Source organism: Sphaeramia orbicularis, chromosome 12, assembly GCF_902148855.1.
Source record: "Sphaeramia orbicularis chromosome 12, fSphaOr1.1, whole genome shotgun sequence".
Lineage (NCBI taxonomy): Eukaryota > Metazoa > Chordata > Actinopteri > Kurtiformes > Apogonidae > Sphaeramia > Sphaeramia orbicularis.
In genome coordinates this window covers 44,735,236-44,750,430 of record NC_043968.1, presented here as the reverse complement: position 1 = coordinate 44,750,430, position 15,195 = coordinate 44,735,236, and the positions used below count along the sequence as shown (strand labels likewise).

The following is a 15,195-nucleotide window of genomic DNA, read 5'->3' as shown; positions in this document are numbered from 1 at the left end:
CACTGTTTTCTCAATCCAAGTCCTTCTGAGGTGGAATCTATGGCCGTGAATGGTATTACATGTTAATAAAGGACAACACCAAGGCAAAGACAGTATATTTATGTAGTTCCTTTCATACACAAAGGGGATTCAGTGTGATTTACATAAATGAAAGGAGCATCAAGTGGAAAATAAACACAACTGCTTCAGCTATATCAGAGATACCAGAGATTTTACATGGTTAAATAATTACAGTTGTTGCTGCCACTGCACATATTGGTATTTTAACCTTTGCAATATTTATAATATAATGTAAAAAAAAAAAAAAAACTATAACAGTAAATGTAATAAAGGTGATAAACCCATCTGAAAAGTCACTGATTGGTCACAGACTACATTGGCACATGATGAACTGAAGGATGATATGTTTCTTTATATTGACTTTAAATTTAAAATCCTCCTCCTTCATTTTCTTAAAGTTTTTTAAAACCTTCTTAGACTCAGTGGAAAATGCATTGTCGTGAAGATGAAAACATGGCAGTTTTTCTGAGCTCATAAAGACTCTACCTAGAGTTAGCTCAGCAATAAATGCATTATAACGCAGAAGTTGAATGAATTGAAAAACATCGGTAAATTCCAGTCTCTGATAACAAACTGGTAATTTATTAAAACCACTGAGCTCTTGGAAGGCCAGAACTACTCATTTATACATTTTAGATACACGTAGTCAGTGGAAAATATCTGAAAGCACATACTTGCTGTGTCCAGCCACATTAAAGGTGTTATGAATAAGGTTGATATTCCACACTCTCAACAGCAGGGGGCGACAACACACCCACATCCACACCCACCAAAACCATCAACAAATTAATGCTCCATCTTTGTAGGGCTAACCTGTAATAATCACTGGATAAAGTCTGTAATTCATTGTTTATACACATCTCTATTATGGTATCATCAAGTTTTCTCCTATAAACAAACACTTACCTGGTAAAAATGGCAATACTTTGTCAGCTGATAGTTTACATTATGGTTGTGTTAGCTTAGCCTTGTGTTTAGACTGAAAACAGCCACAGTAAAACCGAACATCACCTCTGTTTTCCACATGGTTTATGTTGTCCATAGATGCACTAAAGATCTGTTTGGAATTGAACAAACAATCTCAGAACTGTTACAGTTAAGTCTGAACTGTGGATCAACAAAAGCAGAGTTAGCAAAACAATGTTAATGTGTCAATTTTTATTGCTGTGTCACTTTCTTTGCTCCTCATCAGTTTTCCTCCTCAGTCTGGCCTTGGCTTTAGTTTTCAGTGTCATAGGAGTCCAGCAGAGTGACTCACTACTCCCTCCAGTGGTCACATACATTCACAGTGATACGTCAGCCTGTGGCTGTGAATGAATTCAGTGCATATCTCTGCAACACAGACATCCTCGATATAACGTCAGCTCTCATTATTCTTAACCCTCTGTATAAAATCCTCATATGGCTCCTTTAATTACTTCTGTGTCTCCTCCTGCTCTGTGTCTCAGACCCTGCTGGACCTCGGAGCGTCTCCAGATTACAAAGACAGCAGAGGGCTGACTCCTCTCTATCACTCTGCCATGGTGGGTGGCGCCCCCTACTGCTGTGAACTGCTCCTGCAGGACCACGCCACCATAGGTACAGACCTAGAAGAGCCAAAAATCAAGAAGGGACTGTGTGTGAGAGAAATAACACTGAGTTTCCCTTAAGTATCCTTACAATTCATTATTTATTAACTGTATGATGTTTTGTTAATTGTTGTTCTTTTTATTGTGAAAACACCTCACCACTGAGCAACTTCTTGTTGTCATGGTTACAGGGATGACTGATGAGAATGGATGGCAGGAAATCCACCAGGTGACGCACGCACACACACCTACTCACACAAACACATATTCAATTAAATTACTTGAACTGATGATAAGTTCAGCCCCTGTACAATTATGATTTTTTGTGTGGGCGTGCATGTGCATGTTTGTGAGTTCAGGCATGTCGCTATGGTAACGTGCAGCATTTGGAGCACCTGCTGTTCTATGGAGCTGACATGAGCTCCCAGAATGCATCAGGAAACACCGCACTGCATCTTTGCGCTCTCTACAACCAGGTAACACACAGAAAACATTTAGAGACAGGTGTTCACATTTGAACTTTTTTGTTTGATGTACATTTTTGTCACTGAAACCATTTTGATTTACAACTACATGTAAAGTTTACATTTGTGGTTTTTGTAGGACAGCTGTGCCAGAGTGCTTCTCTTCAGAGGAGCCAATAAAGACGTCAAAAACTATAATAATCAGACAGCTTTTCAGGTAAAACAATAATTTAACATCTTTGCCCTGGATTTGAGATCCTTGTTTTTTATGTAAAATAATAACAGGAGAACAAAACTACAACAGTGAGACTGTCTTTGGAATTATATAAGACCACAATAAAAATGGTGCTAAAGTCTGCACTTTGTTTGTTCTGTGTGATAGATAGAACAAGCGAACAAATGAACAAACACAGCCCATCGTGTGCATTTTGAATTAACACAGAACTGGACTCACTAACCACTGTGTCCATGTATCTACACTCTATGTTCTTCTGTGCTGTAGAGCTCCATTGTTGCCCAGAAACTATTAAAATCCCACATTCTCGATGCTGCTGCAGATATACACACGCTCACCAAATGTGGATTAATCTATCACTGAAAATTTTCCCCAGTAAGGCCACTGTCTTTATTGGTATCTTTAATGTCTGATGTTATTTTACTATGTGAAGGTGGCGATCATTGCTGGAAACTTTGATCTCGCAGAAATCATCAAGATCCATAAAACCTCTGACGTTGGTGAGTTGGCTCAGTGTGTAAACACATATAAGCTATGTGAGCACATGTATGTGCACATATTGCTGCAGTTAGAAGTTAACTGTGTGTGTGTGTGTTGTGTGTGTGTATATGTATATATATATGCATAAGTAGTTCCCTTTAGAGAAACTCCATCCTACACAAAGCGGCGCCGAGCGGGTGTGACCAGGTCAGCGGCTGGAAACGGACTGTCATCTCCACGCTCTCTGATTCGCTCAGCCAGTGATAATGCCCTGGAAAGCCCCGCCTCCTCTCCAGGACCCTCCCTACAAAGCCTGGAGACGCACCATGACACTCACACACACTCACTGCGACGACACACACGAAGACTCAGGTATGAACATATAAACATCAGTCGTTTCGAAATGTACTGGTCAATAATTAGTCCTGCTTGTCACTAAGGAAGTAGGATTATACTGTACTTACCTCTGAAAGCCAACATAATGTCATGGAGAATAACATCAAAAGTTTATGTTGCTTCAGGAGATTGAGTTATTCACATCATTGATCATATGTTTCATATTTACAGAGGCATCACTGTAACATTTGTGTATGGCTGTATTTCCACAGTTGCCACTACTCAAGCAGAGGGTACATTTCATTAGTGCACCGCCTCATGCAGGTTATTCTTCTAATGAATACAGTTAACCTTTCCTCTCTCTATTGATATTGTTTGCAATTAGTATTTAGATAAAGTGGCAATTAAAAAGAAAGGAGATGAGACTCAAAAAAGTAAGAAATGGCTCCAACTAACAACAGCAAGGGAAGTAGTGTTCCTGAAAACACCCTCAAATCTTCAGTCCTCACTAACAACTAGTCTGAAAATGAGACCTATCACTGAAAAAAGTGATATGCCACAGTAAAACCTTAAATCATTTCCAATTGTATGTTTTTTTCTGCACAGCTTGTGTTGTCAGTAGCTTAACTAAACATCTGTTTTGTATTGTCCAAACAAGATAAGAACTATCGCAGTTTGGTCTGCAATCCACATCCACAAATACACAAACATAATAACATTGTCAGTAATTTTATTCCTTTATAAGCCACACCACCAACTCACCAGCGTAGATAAACATAGCTGACTAAACGTGTTTAGTTCTGACAGCAGATGGCAGTCATGATAATTAGCCATTGTTGTGTTTCGTGTTTCCCATTGAGTTTACAGGTCACAGTGTCGCTGTCTCTCACATGAAAATAGGTCAGAATTGGCCTGATGAATACAGCTGACCATTTTCCTATGTATGTATGATGTATGTAGGCTATAGAGTCAGACTAGATTTTACAGTGGCTCACTACCATAGTTTTTATTCCCTTTCCAAGAATATCTGAAAAAACCTATTGGTTCCCCCCTTTTTTATTTATCCATGGGTTTCCAAAAATATGACAAAAACAGATCTGAGGGAAACAAGTTCAAGTGAAAAATATTTATTTCCACTGCAGTGGTGGCTGCTTGTCTTTCAGACAGGGGAAGTTCATTGTCGGCTTACATAAAAAAAAAATGGTCAAGTTATTTAAACATAAATTCGGCCCTCCGTTCCTTTTTAAGAAAATGGTCAGTGACCTTATCGTACCAAGTAAACAAGAAAACGCTGAAATTATGTTAAATTGAAACAAGGAAGTACAATGAGTGTGTTTTATTTACAGTGGAAGAAATGAGCAAATAATTTCATAGTGGTTTCTCTCTCAATTTCACAGCAGAATACGCGACGGTATTAAAATGAACTCTGTCAAGTGAAAGAGTAGATCTGAAAATAGCTGTCAATCAATCAATCAGTTCAGCCTTTCGACTGATCCTCCAATCAGCACGTGGAAGCCTGGCGTCCAGCCCGGCCGAGCTCTGTCCACAGCTCCATTCACCCCCAGAGACACTGAGCATTCGGGGGCGGGACAACATCGTGGCATTTATCCAATTACCGTCCAATTTTGAGGCAATGAAAAAAAACTGTTCCACTCAGTCCCATTGAAGTGCATGGACACCGAGCGTCTACAGGCAAATGCACTGAGCAGAGATCGTATGAGAAAACAGCGCAACGGGAATGTATGAGAAGTGAACAACATCGAGTCCGCTGATTTGTGATAAAGCTGATTCTGAACGAACTCGTCCTTGAGATGAACGTGTTCTAACACATTTGTAGTCAATGAAATGTCAACACAACCGTACATATTTAACCATTTAATTTTCGTAATTTTGGGGGAAGCTGAGCTTCCCTTGCAGTCTGTGAGAAATCGCCACTGTTCCACTGTGCCCCAAAGATGTCCTTCTGTTTAATTATCTATTTTTGTTTTTATTATTTGTGATACAAACGTGTCCAGTCAGATGCTCAACTTGACAGTGATGCTTTGGTTCAACTGACAAATTAGATGTTTTTCAACTACAAATATAATACTCAATCACAAAAACTCTTCTAAAACATAAAATAAACTGAATTAGATTGTATTATGTGTTTCTGTGTTCCTAAAACTGAGAACGTGTTTAAGTGCATTGAATAAATATTTCCTGAGCTGTGATGTTTTACTCTTGTCTTGATAAGAGTGTATTCAACCACTCATAAAACGTTATCTTATCTGGAGTTAGATCAAAAATTAGAAAACATCAGCGAATCTCACAAATGGGAAATGAGTACTAACAAAACAACAGATATGTAAGGTATGGGTAAAAATAAGAGAAAAAGTGTTTATATTTGGTTTCTTGCATGAGGCCCAGTATTATTATTTTTGAACAACTGTGAAATGTTTGCGTGAATAAGAAAACCTAATACGGATGTCTGTAAGCAATAAGTTTATACTTTATTCAGTGAATGATACAGTCTGTGGATACATAGCATTAATTCACTGGTGGTTTTGGTAGTTGTTAAGTGTGTTCTTGTACAAGACTTCCCACCACTGATGAAAGTTTGGAATACCAATATTTCATATTACCCTTTAAGCAGAAATATTAGATTTTATATTATAATAAGTACATATGAATATGAGACTGGACTCCAGCCAGAGTCTGTGCAGTAGAGATAGGAAACACAGATGTCCATCTGGTTGTCTGATTCATGATGAACACAGCAATTGGTCAGACTGATATGACTGGATTATTGGATGTGTATTTAGAGTAAGTGCCAAGTCACACTAACACAGAGTGGGCGGGGTTTATGACCTATCCAGCAGCCAGCCACCTTTGGCAAGTGTGCCATGTCCATCTTTATATACAGCCTCTGGCCAACACAACACATAGGCCCTCCGAATTTACAGCACAGATTAAACAAATGATCTATACTGTGCTACTTAACTTGAAGATTAGATTAGATTAGATTAGATTAGATTAGATTAGATTAGATTAGATTAGATTAGATTAGATTGATCCCACATCAGGAAAATGCAGGAACAGTTGTGCATGCATAAAGATAGTATAAAAGACAAACAAAATAAAACACAAGAAAACATTTTTTAAAAGTAAGCTAAGCTAAACTAACATGTTTCCGTGTGTAGCCCGAGTGGTGGGGGGCATGTGGAGACCAGCCCGCCCTCTTCTCCTCCCCTGACCCCCCAGATGAGGAAGAGGAGGCTGTACAGTGCTGTACCGGGGCGTACTTTCATTGCGACTCGGTCCCACGTCCCCCAGGGGACCGGAGAGATCCAGCTGCACAGAGGGGAGAGGGTCAAAGGTTAGATAAATCAACATTTTCTACAGTGAATACAGAGATCAAATTAATAGTATATATTCTGAATATGTGCTACGCTAATGATGAGTTTGTTGTGGATTTTTAGTGCTGTCTATTGGGGAAGGAGGATTCTGGGAAGGTAGCGTTAAAGGACGTACTGGATGGTTTCCTGCTGACTGCGTGGAAGAAGTCCAAATGAGACAATACGACCCTAGACTGGGTGAAAATTAGTATATCTGTACACATACACTACATATACTGTATGCATAGTATGATCTGTACCATGGCTTTCTTGCACCCTCGCATTTTTCACTTTTTGTCATCAGAAATGGCAAGTGCAACACTAATAAACTTATTAATTTAGTTTTTATTCAACTTCTAGGAATATGAGAACATATGAAGAGTATCCACTGCAGTGCTCCTTTCATAAGTGGTAATCTCCAAAAATGTGAAATGGATTCAGTGTAGAAGTATTAAAATCTGCCAGTCCTTGACTATCCACTTCATTCCAAAAGCTAGTCAATCCCATTCAGCCCCCATGATAAAATGTCCAGCTTCATTTGTGAAATAACGTTTATTTATAATGTTTAAGTCTATTATAAGAAATTATTTTGCCTCTATAGCTAATTTTACTATTCATGACTACTGCACAGGGGGTAAATTTTACAAAGACTAGATTAGACTGCTAATAAGCCTGGCTTATGTTTTTAAATATTATACAAAGCTAACATTATTCTTATCAAATATTAATGATTATGTTAACATTTAGCTGGAATTATGAGATATCTTTTCCACGACAGTAGTGGTAGCAGGTGTAGTTTGTGATTTCAGTAAGTCAGCATTAGCTTGTTGATTTTCACAGCTCACCTTTTCCCCACTCCACCTTCTGGTCAAAATATGGACATTTCTAGAAATGAACCTCAAATTGTGACAACCAAATCTCAAACTCAAGGCTTTGAAACAGTCCTTCATAATCGATGGTGTTCTTGACTTGTTTTATACAGTCTGTGTCTTTGAGTATGACAGAGGTGTGACAGCTGAGTCACAGAAAGAAATTCTGTTTATTTTATCAGTAATACCAGGAGTGTACTTTATAGCATAGATAAAATATACAATACGTGTTCCAACAGTACATATTTTTTTCTCCTTTAAGACGGTGAGATGGGAAATCAAGTCCTTGGTAAATGCTCTGTCTGCTGTGTCTGAACAGGAAAATGAAAAATTCCATTGTTTTCATTCCTTTGTTGCTCAGTAATAACATATGCATAAATATTTGAAACACTTGCTTAAGTTTTATCTATCATTATTCTTATTATTTTCATTCACATGTTTTCAAGCTAGCTTGTGCCTTAATGAAAGGAGCTAATTCAACTGTGTTCATGTCAGTGGTAGCTGCTGGATATCCACAGTCTTTAATTAAATCACTAAGCTTAATGGATTCTTACCAAACATCTGAGGTGGCAACTAAATTACTTTTCACTTTTACTCTTTAAGTGTTATTGTATTAAGATACACAAAAACCTCCTTAGTGTATGAGCAGATGCTCTCGGTGCCTGTAGCCCCAAACCACTAAACAACTACCAGCTGCCTGGTTTAAAAATAAAAAATGTAATATATGATGTCTGTAATGTCTAGTACATTTCATTATGTGCTATTTTCATTTCAGAGACAAGAGAAGACCGCACAAAGAGACTATTCAGACATTATACTGTAGGATCCTATGACAACTACACCTCCTACAGGTAAAGAATCATTTTAATACCCTCACTGAATCACGATTAATAATAAATGACAGTCTTTATTGATATGGAATCTTTTAAATACCAAGTGCAGCTTTATATCCTAAAAAGTTCCTACAGTTGTATATTATCTAGTATTAAAAGTAAATGTATCCTGCAGAAACATTCTAATGTGTGCCATTTTCATTTGTTGTGTGTTAGTGACTATGTGATCGAGGAGAAGACTGCTGTGCTGCAAAAGAGAGAGAGCGAGGGTTTCGGCTTCGTCCTCAGAGGAGCTAAAGGTAGAAGCGGCACGATGGATGGGTGGAGGAGTGGTGGGTGTTCGGAGGAGTTGGAAAGATATTTAAAGCAGACTGGAGTCTTCAGAGAAAGAGCAGAGAGCCTCAAACATAGTGCTGTGTTGTTTCATGAACACCTACAGAGCCCAGTGTGTCTTACTGACACCACAACTCAGGCTTCCAGTCAAATCTGAAGCAAAAGGGGTAAAAGAAATAGAAAAAGAAACCCACTCCCAAAACCTACCCCTTCAAACCTGAGCAGCCTCTTAAGCTCATTTGCCCCCGGTTCCTGAGGCAGCCACAGTTCCTTCTGTGTTGCCATGGTAATGCTACACGATGTTTATAGCAGTATACACATTCTGTACATCCACGTGAAAAGAGGAATGTCAGCTAAAAACTCAACAAAACCAGTTGTCAGACATAGAACACAATCAAAACAAGTACTGAAATTAGCAAAAACCTAAAACAAGAAAACAGTTCAAGACCAATATATGTCATTAATAATTTCATAAAACAACAGATCAGTGTGACAAACTTTGCAGCGCGAAGCAACACTGAGCAGATCCAACAGTACAAGTATTATTTCTCTACTGATAAAATTCACTGAACAAGACAAAGAGCAAAAATAAAGATTGCGTTATGAAATGATGATCACAGATGTTGTCTTAATTACCTTGCCTGTCTTGCCGTTTTCTGATCAATACTTGGTTTAAAGGAATGAAGCCTTTGCTATCAGCTAATCCAAGGACAAGGACATGCTCTCTACTGTCAAATCACTTTACTTTACAAATCAATTCAATTCAAGCAATGGGAACACACAGGTTCTATTTTCTTTGGTTAACAGAACACTACACCCCCTGACTCTCTTCCTCCTCACTTCTACTCAACTGAATACTTGAACACAATTATGACATTTTTTGATACAAAGACTGACAATATTCACCAACAGCTAGCCCACAGTACACACATCTCACCCCTTCCACCTGTCCAAACTTCTGTCTCCTCTATACTTTCTAGCTTCAAACTTCCCTCTTTTTCCAATATATCTGATCTCATCAGGAAAGCCAAGCCATCCACCTGCCAGCAGAACCCCCTGCCCGCTAGTTTTGTTAAAGCTTCCGGGTGAAGTCAAGGGAAGGGTAACATCTGGTCAAAAAAATTTGATTACAATAATATACACCAAACTTATATTTTTGGGTAGGTAATTACTTCTATTTTCAGGAAAATGTATTTTGAAATGCGAAAAAATTTGTGAAAAAAAAATTTGAGGAGTTTTATGAGTGTGAATGTTTGGAAAGTGACAAAGTTTTCTGCCATTATTCTGGGTTCATTTTATAAACTCTCAGAAATAAACTACATTTATTCCAAATACATTGATATTTGACTATTATATTATTTATGTCATTTTCTAAACACACAGTGTTTAAAATTAATAAATGCATATATCTACTCAAAATAAATTTGAAACTAAAATATTTTTTTTCCTCTAACCAATTTTTCAGTTGTAAAATAGAGGGTTTAAGGTATACACTGAATACATTTTAGGATTAAAATGTCATAGGAACTTCATTTTTGAGAACTTTGAAATTCTTGCAAAGGACAGATGTCAATTTTTTGTCCATCCATGATGCAGTAGTTTTGGATATTTTTCATTTAAAAAATATTTGAAACTAAATTTTGCCCTTTGAGTATGTTTAAGGTGGCATGTAGACCTTTCCAATTATGTGTAAAATTTGTCTTAAACTTGTCTGGTTTAAAAGTTATAAATCAAAAAGTAGTGGGCTGTCCATCTGTGACACCCTTGACCTTGCCCTTCCATAAACTCCCTCACCCCTCTTATAACTGCCTTTGTTCATTCCTCTCTCACCTCTGGTCTTGTCCCGTCATCTCTCAAATCAGCTTCAGTCACCCCCATACTCAAGAAACCTGGTGCAGACCCAGACAACTTCAGTAACCTTTGTCCTATCTCCCATCTTCCTTTTCTTTCTAAAGTTCTTGAAAAAACAGTTGCATCTCAGTGCATGCCCACCTCTCCGACAATAACCTTTATGAACAATTTCACTCTGGTTTTCACCTACTGCACAACACAGCACAGAAATAGCTCTGTTAAAGATCATCAATGACCTCCTTATGGCAGCTGACTCTGGACTCCTTTCAATCCTCTTTCTCCTTTATTTAACTGCAGCATTTGACACAATCTTCACTCCATTCTCATCCATAGACTTGCCTGTATTGGTATCTCAGACACACCTCTCAATTTGTTCATTTCATATCTCTCTGGTCTCTCTCACTTCATTCAGTTAAAAACATTTACATCCCACCCATCCCCCCTCTCCTCTGGTGTTCCCCAAGGCTCTGTTCTTGGGTCCCTTTTCTTTATCATGTATCTCATCCCCCTTGGTCAGATATTTTATAAGTACAACTTTCACTTCCACTGTTATGTGGATGACACCCAGTGCTACCTGTTCACCAAATCCAATTCCACCCTTCCACCCACATACCTCTCTGATTGTCTACAGGAAGTCAGAACCTGGTTCTCCATCAACTTCCTCAAACTTAACAGTAACAAAACAGAAATTCTTCTCATTGGCAGTAAATCCACCCTATGAAAAATAAACAACTTGTCCATTCAGACTGACAGTTCCCCAGTTTCTCCCTCCCCCCAGGTTAAGAGTCTGGGTGTCATCCTCGATAACACTCTCTCATTCCAATATCATATTAACAGTATTACCTGTTCAGCCTATTTCCACCTGCGCAATATCTCCTGTCTCCGTCCATCCCTCTCACCCATCAATACTGCAACTCCGGTCCATATGCTGGTCACATCCCGTCTTGACTACTGCAACTCCCTATTATTTGGTTTACCGGACAAATCCATTCATAAATTGCAACTGGTTAAAAACTCTGCCGCATGTATCATCACCAGAGCCCCCTCCATGAGTCACATAACACCTGTCCTGCAGCAATTCCACTGACTTCCTGTTAAATTCCGCATTAAGTATAAAATCCTACTCTTCACCTTCAAGGCCATAAACAACATCGCCCCTCAGTAACTCACTAACCTCCACATAAACATTCCCACCTGCACTCTTAGGTCATCTTCATCCATTCAACTCACCCTTCCCACCTGCTCGCTTGACCACCATGGGGTCCAGAGCCTTCAGTCATTCAGCCCCCGCCTCTGGAATGCCCTCTCGGAACATATAAAAAATTCAGACTCTGTTACCACCTTAAAATCCCATCTTAAAACTTATTTATTCAGACAGCCTTACTCAGTTCCATAGTTTCACTTTTATCTGCTGCCATTTTATGTACCTATGTGTTTTATGTATATGTATGTGTGTAATTTGAATTGTGTTTTATTTTAACAATTTTGTATGATGACCTTGAGTGTCCTGAAAGGCGCCTATAAATAAAATGTATTGTTATTATTATTATTATAATTAGTAGTAGTAGTAGTAGTAGTATTAATAATAATAATAATAATAATAACTAGAAAAGCATGCGTAGAGCACAGACCTCCGGCAAGGCAGATCAGTGCCCCCCCCCCGATCACCACCAAAATTTAGTCATTTGTTCCTTGTGCCAGTATCAACATTTCCTGAAATTTTCATCCAAATCCATCCATAACTTTTTGAGTTATCTTGCACACGGACAGACAGACAGACATACCAACGCCGGCAAAAACATAACCTCCGTGGAGGAAGTAATAATCCATTGTTTTGTGTTACATTGAAATGGTTCCCACCAGAAACAAATGGCGCACCGCATGAGCACTGACATATTTATAGGAAATGATAAACAGCAGTTCCTCTCTCTCGTGTCAAATTCAAGCTGAGACACCCATCGAAGAGTTTGCCCCCACCCCAGCGTTCCCCGCCCTGCAATACCTGGAGTCCGTCGACCAGGGGGGTGTGGCCTGGAGGGCGGGGCTACGGACCGGAGACTTCCTCATAGAGGTATTAACTCTACTCTAATCTCTGAACTGAGTCATCAAAATGTCACTGTCATCACCTATCTGTGTGTGTGCGTGTGTGTGTGTGTGTGTGTGTGTGTGTGTGTGTGTTCAGGTGAATGGAACTGACGTGGTGAAGGTGGGTCACCGGCAGGTCGTCTCTCTGATCAGACAGGGAGGAAGCCGCCTGCTGATGAAGGTCGTCTCTGTTTCCCGAAAATCTGAATCCAACCTGATCAGGAAAAAAGGTACACCTGTCTGTCCATGTCCAGATATAGACCAAGACCTAGAGACAGCAGGGTTTTATATGACATACACCAGTGTATATCTGCCGCTTTGAAAGTGTTGTTGCTGTTACATGTGTGGATCTTTTCGAAAAATGATTGTGACATGTAAATTAGAGGTTTATCTCCAAGTGTTGTGTCTTATTTGGCTTGTGTGTAGAGCGTGGACACAATTCTATTGGAATTTATAAGCAAGAACCGAATGAGGTCTGTTTAAAAGGGAGAGCTGGCATTTTGGAACAGGAGGAAGATGTTTTGATGAAATTATGTGTGAAACCAGCAATGAGGGGATTTGAGAATCTCTGAACAGTTCAGGAACCAACGATGCTACAGTTGAATACATCTGTAAACAGGGGAGACAGTGAGGTCCAGTAGCCCCTTACCCTCTGAGTAAAGGACCTGCCATCATTGTTTAGAAAGTACCGCTTTTATGCTCATATTTCTGACATGGATTTTATGTATCACACTGGACACTGAGGCCACTGTGTTACACCTCAGATCTAGAACACTGGCATTTGTATTTACAAACCCCACACTGGGGAAGCCCTGCACTGGCTTAGCTTAGTGTAAAATGACAAAGGTGCTTATAACTTAATATACACAGTATGCCCTTAAACTTGTAATAATGTTGGTTTCAGACACATTCCTCTTTTTTTAACATCAGTAGTCACCTTTGACTGGGTGCAATAATTACATACGGAGTTCCACTTAGACTTTATCGATCAAGAATAAATCACATTGTCACAATCATTTAAGACGTTAAAATATTTGTTTTTGCAACTGTAGTATTTTTTGGGGTTCAACTGGACTGGTTTTCTTTCTTGAAAAGCCTGGAACCCTACGACCCTGACACATAGAGTCACCAACATATGGGAAAAATAACCTACAGACCACTTCCCTATAGGTTTAGAAGTCTGCTTTCCCTCACCAGCAAATAGAACTGATGAAGTCTGTTGTATGAGAGACGAAGCATTTTCAAGAACAAGACCTGTCCTGTTGAACTTTGAAAAACTACTAAGAACGAACAATGACCTGGACAAATGAGAACTTACACAGTTATATTTTATTCCAACTTTATGGTCAATTTTGTGTAATGACAGGATGATTTACGAAATGGTGTTGAGAGCATTCTTAATTTTCCTCTGCTCCAACTGTAACCTGATTGGTTCTCGTCTCATAGCTCCACCCCCTCCTAAACGAGCCCCCAGCACCTCGCTGACCCTCCGCTCCAAGTCCATGACTGCTGACCTGGAGGAGATAGGTAAAACAAACACTCACACATTCACAGAGTGAAGTCAAACTGTAGTAGTGTTTGTTGTTGACCTTTGCTCTTTCTGCAGCCAGGAGGAGACGATTCGGTGAGTGACATGGATCTGATGCTGCAGCCACTGATCATGTTGTGTTGTTTGTTGTTTTTATTCACTGCTGCATTTTGATGTTGTGATGTATTCCTTCAGTACTGACACTTTTATGTAGAGCTGCAACATTTATCAAATTAGTTTATTGAAAAATGATTGTCATTAAATAATTGTTAGCTCCAGGCAGTGTTCACTTTTTTTTTTTTTTTTTAATCTGATTTAGATTTAGTTTTAACCAGACTGTTAAATCAGCTTTAATCAAAGATTTGATTAAGTTTTACTTTGTCCTCAACATTGTTGTAAATCAAGGATTTTTAGTTTGGGGTTATTGGGTTCCTAAAGAAGACTGATTGTGTTACTTGAGCTAATTTCTCACCATATTTTAGTATTTTAAAACCCAACAATGAGTTAATTAAATATCAGACTGACCAGACTATAGGTGCCCATTATTCTGTTTAAGCGAATTTAGCAAAAACAAGTGGTCCCAGGCACAACAAACCCCGCCCCTCCCACATACTGTAGCTTATTTTGGCATCGATCCAGCTGATGTCATCATGTCTATGCGTGTGGTGATGTCAGCATATCAGTTGCCTCTATAGATGTGCCAGGTTTGAAGTAAATTGAAACCAAATTGAAATTTTTATAGACGTGAAATTTCACCCATCATAAGTAAATGGGAGAAAAAAGATTTTAAAAATTCTTGAAAAATTGAAACTTTGACCTATTTTTTCCAAAATGTAATGACTTCTACTCTGGGTCACGGGCAATCTATAAACAAAATCTGGTATGAATTCAACCAATAGTTTTGGTGCTACAGACATTTGAAATGTTGCCCATTGTAAGTAAATGGGGAAAAAAAAGATTTAAAAAATTCATGAAAAATTGAAACTTTGACCTACTGTTCCCAAAATGTAATCACATCTCTTCTGGATCATTGGCAATCTATAAATCCAATTTGGTGTGAATTCAACCAATTGTTTTGCTGCCAGGGTGTAAACAAACAAACCAAACCAAAAACAATTCCCCTTGCGTCCCCTTCTGGGGGGGGGGGGGGGGGGGGGGGGTGTAATGATTGGATTTAAA

At 38.8% G+C, this 15,195-nt stretch overlaps 1 protein-coding gene across 1 annotated transcript in view; it reads left to right on the top strand.

The window, feature by feature from the left end:
- shank3b (SH3 and multiple ankyrin repeat domains 3b) overlaps positions 1 to 15,195 on the top strand; it is a 69,490-nt gene that overhangs the window by 37,475 nt on the left and 16,820 nt on the right. Inside the window, 14 exon segments of the mRNA XM_030149792.1 lie at positions 1,509 to 1,638; positions 1,820 to 1,857; positions 1,988 to 2,104; positions 2,232 to 2,309; positions 2,761 to 2,827; positions 2,960 to 3,179; positions 6,323 to 6,498; positions 6,602 to 6,715; positions 8,162 to 8,237; positions 8,436 to 8,518; positions 12,350 to 12,474; positions 12,586 to 12,718; positions 13,935 to 14,015; positions 14,095 to 14,112. Coding sequence (XP_030005652.1) covers positions 1,509 to 1,638; positions 1,820 to 1,857; positions 1,988 to 2,104; positions 2,232 to 2,309; positions 2,761 to 2,827; positions 2,960 to 3,179; positions 6,323 to 6,498; positions 6,602 to 6,715; positions 8,162 to 8,237; positions 8,436 to 8,518; positions 12,350 to 12,474; positions 12,586 to 12,718; positions 13,935 to 14,015; positions 14,095 to 14,112 — 1,456 coding nt within the window.